The 3,135-nt window shown below is 44.2% G+C and overlaps 1 protein-coding gene and 1 pseudogene across 1 annotated transcript; one reads left to right on the forward strand and one right to left on the reverse strand.

Annotated features, from left to right (window-relative positions):
* Positions 1–264: 264 nt before the first annotated feature.
* On the reverse strand, positions 265–1,019 carry LOC116884775 (annotated as a pseudogene).
* A 1,251-nt stretch (positions 1,020–2,270) lies between these two features.
* LOC116885006 (60S ribosomal protein L31-like) lies at positions 2,271–2,684 on the forward strand. The gene has a single exon (XM_032886244.1). The coding sequence runs from the start codon at positions 2,271–2,273 to the stop codon at positions 2,613–2,615; it is 345 nt and encodes a 114-aa protein (XP_032742135.1). The 3' UTR covers positions 2,616–2,684.
* The last annotated feature ends 451 nt before the right edge of the window (positions 2,685–3,135 follow it).

Genomic DNA, 3,135 nt, shown 5'->3' on the forward strand with positions numbered 1-3,135 from the left:
CGAACTCCAGAGCTCCTGGGCTAAGGTCATCACCCACCAATATGATTGATTTGTGAAATAAAACATGATCTCTTACCAGGTTTCATGGTTCTGCTCCCTCCCTTGGAGCAGAACTCTGGAAGGATGGATTCTACAAGCCTGTTTAGGTAAATATGAGGTGTCTTTTCAAGTTGCATTTTGAATGGGAGAGGTTTTTTTTTTTTTCCAGACTGGATTATTACTGAACACGATTTAGTAGGATATAGGAGAGCACTGTGGAAGCCTTCAGGAATGCAGGGCTCTCTACTTGTCCAGGGAATCAAAATTGAGGATAGATTCGACACCACGACCATCAGGAATGAGCTGCTTCTCGGCAACCGTGTCTTCAAATCATCTGCTTTAAACTTGGTGAAGCCCCACTTCTCTGAGATGTGGATCATCTGGTGGTCAGGGGACTTGAACTCAGTTCTGTGCAGAGACTCAATCACGTGTTCCTTATTCTGCTGCTTGGTGCAGATGGACATGATGACCTGGCCAATATGAACCCTGGCCACTGTGCCCTGGGGTTTCCCGAAGGCACCGCGCATACCTCTCAGGAGCCTGTCAGCCCCAGCACAAGACAACATCTTGATACCGATGACGTGGAAAGGGCGGAGCCTCACTCGGATATGAAAGTCACCCTTGCCACAACTCCTTACCAGGTATTTGTTGGTACCAGCAGGGGCAGCCTCTGTGCTTCAGAAGAGAACTGTTCATATTCCTCTGACACCATGTGGCCACAAAGTGGGAATTCATCAACTTTTGCTTTCTTCCATCCCAAGTCAACGATGCGGATCTTAGTTAGCATAAGGGACACCACGGCAGAAACGAGACTTTGGGTATGACTTGTTCTTACAATACCGGTAATTCAGGGTCACTAAGTGTCAGAGAGTCTACCCTCAAAAGAATGTCTTTTGAAAGAAATTCAATCTTTCTCCCGTTTTCACAGTAGGAAAATCACATGGGTTCAGCACTCACCACGGGGCGGGGTGGCGGCCCATGCTAACAATAGGATCATCAGTGGAGCACCAGAGGAAAAGAGGGGAGAGTTTTAATAGCATGGCTCATGTGAATTTCAGTGAGAAAAGTCAACCCTCTATGGATTCCTTTTTTATCAATAATTTTTAAGGCTTTTGAGTATTAATGCTCAGCTTCGGGCCTGCCAGGGAGGCAAGAACTCCAACCAGTCATCCAGGGTCTTCAGCTGCCTGGCCTCATAAACCTTCTGTCCTGTGATGACGCCCAATCCTTTCTCTTCCCAGGCATTGTGCTCCAATAAGGTCTGCTGCTAGACACATCCAAGCCAAGCAAGTGTATGGGACTTCAGCAGGGTCTGATGTCTCGGGCCTCAGAATCTACCCTGTATGGTATCTGTGGGGCTGCGTTCCTTACACACCCCTTCCACATCCTAAGGCCATGACAAGATGCAGGAATGAATAGAGGAAACGCATCCCTGCCTCCTCATGTTCCTCTCAGAGGCATATTCTCTGTTCTTCTTCCCCCAATAGAATTCTCTTAATGTGGGGATAGAATGGGAGAAATACAGAGAGAAGGATGTATCAATAATCCAGAGGGAAAGTTGTTCTTTTTGATACAGAATAGTAAAAGATGGCTACTTTTATTTATTAATATTTATTTACTTATTTTTAGTCAAGGTTCCATGAGATTTGGGAGCCCTGGTTAACATACACACACACACACACACACACACACACACACACACATAAACACACATGTATAAAATGATGCTTGTTAAGAATAAATATGTATAGAAAGGTTTATATTTTGAGTGTAAGTTATACTCACTCTATAATAAGAAAGTAAGTCTCAGGCTTGCTTCTGAACATAGTCCATTTAACTGAGCAATCCATCTCATTGCTCTAGGCAAGGGGTCAGCAAGCATTTTCTGCCAAGTAGCAAGTAATTTAGATGTATTAATTGTCTAATCAAATGAGAATAACTATATTTCAATAATATGATCCCTAGACAGTAAGTGTTGAATTTCATGTAACTTTGTGTCACAAACACTGATCTCTTTAGAATAAGATCACTTAGCACATAGGAGCATTCTAAACTACCCAGGCCTTGAAAAAATCCAGTAGCACCCAGATGTGGCCCCTGGTTGTAGTTCCTCAGTTTTCCTGTGTGTACTGGGGAATACATCAACTCATCAGGACAAGTGGAGGCAAAATATAAAAAGTAAAATATTTAAATAATTAAAATATAGAGCTTTCCAACTTGGGCCAGGCAGAATGGTTCCCGAAAAGGGTGGCGAGAAGAAGGGCCGTTCTGCCATCAACGAGGTGGTGGCCCGAGAATACACCATCAACATTCACAAGCGCATCCATGGTGTGGGCTTCAAGAAGCGTGCTCCTCCTCGGGCACTCAGAGAAATTCGGAAATTTGCCATGAAGGAGATGGGGACTCCAGATGTGCACATAGGCACCAGGCTCAATAAAGCCATCCAGGCCAAGGGAATAAGGAATGTTCCGCACCGCATCCGAGTACGTTTGTCCAGGAAGCATAATGAGGATGAGGATTCACCAAACAAGCTCTACACACTGGTAACTTACGGGCCTGTTACCACATTCAGATAGCTACAGACGGTCAATGTGGATGAGAACTAACTGCTGAATGTCAAATAAAGTTACAGAACTGCCTCCAAATATATATACATATACATATATATGTAAACAAAAAAGCCTTATCTGCTGCAATTCTCATCCAGGTTGAAGGTAAAAGCAGCTGCACACGCAGACATCATGGTATAGCATTTGACTGACGATGCTTGTGTTAACAAGAATGGAAGTCTGTAGGCAAGGGAAGCTTCTTCCTGTCTTCAGAAAATGCATGCCTGGGGATGATCCCTCACCTGCTTCCCTGTGCTTGGAGTGGGGTAAACAGCATTCTCTGATAGAATTCCACTCCATGAGCACAAACACCTGAGGAAACTCAGACGTGGAAGATGCTTACGGACTCTCAGTCGGGGACGTTTTTCTCATGTCTGTCCTCTCTCTGTCACAAGTTCAGCGTGTGCATTAGCATGGCGTCTGATGTGTAATTTACTCGTTTTGAATATATATTGAACAGATAGGTATGTACCTCAATCATTAGTCA

Source organism: Rattus rattus, chromosome 15 (assembly GCF_011064425.1).
Source record: "Rattus rattus isolate New Zealand chromosome 15, Rrattus_CSIRO_v1, whole genome shotgun sequence".
NCBI lineage: Eukaryota > Metazoa > Chordata > Mammalia > Rodentia > Muridae > Rattus > Rattus rattus.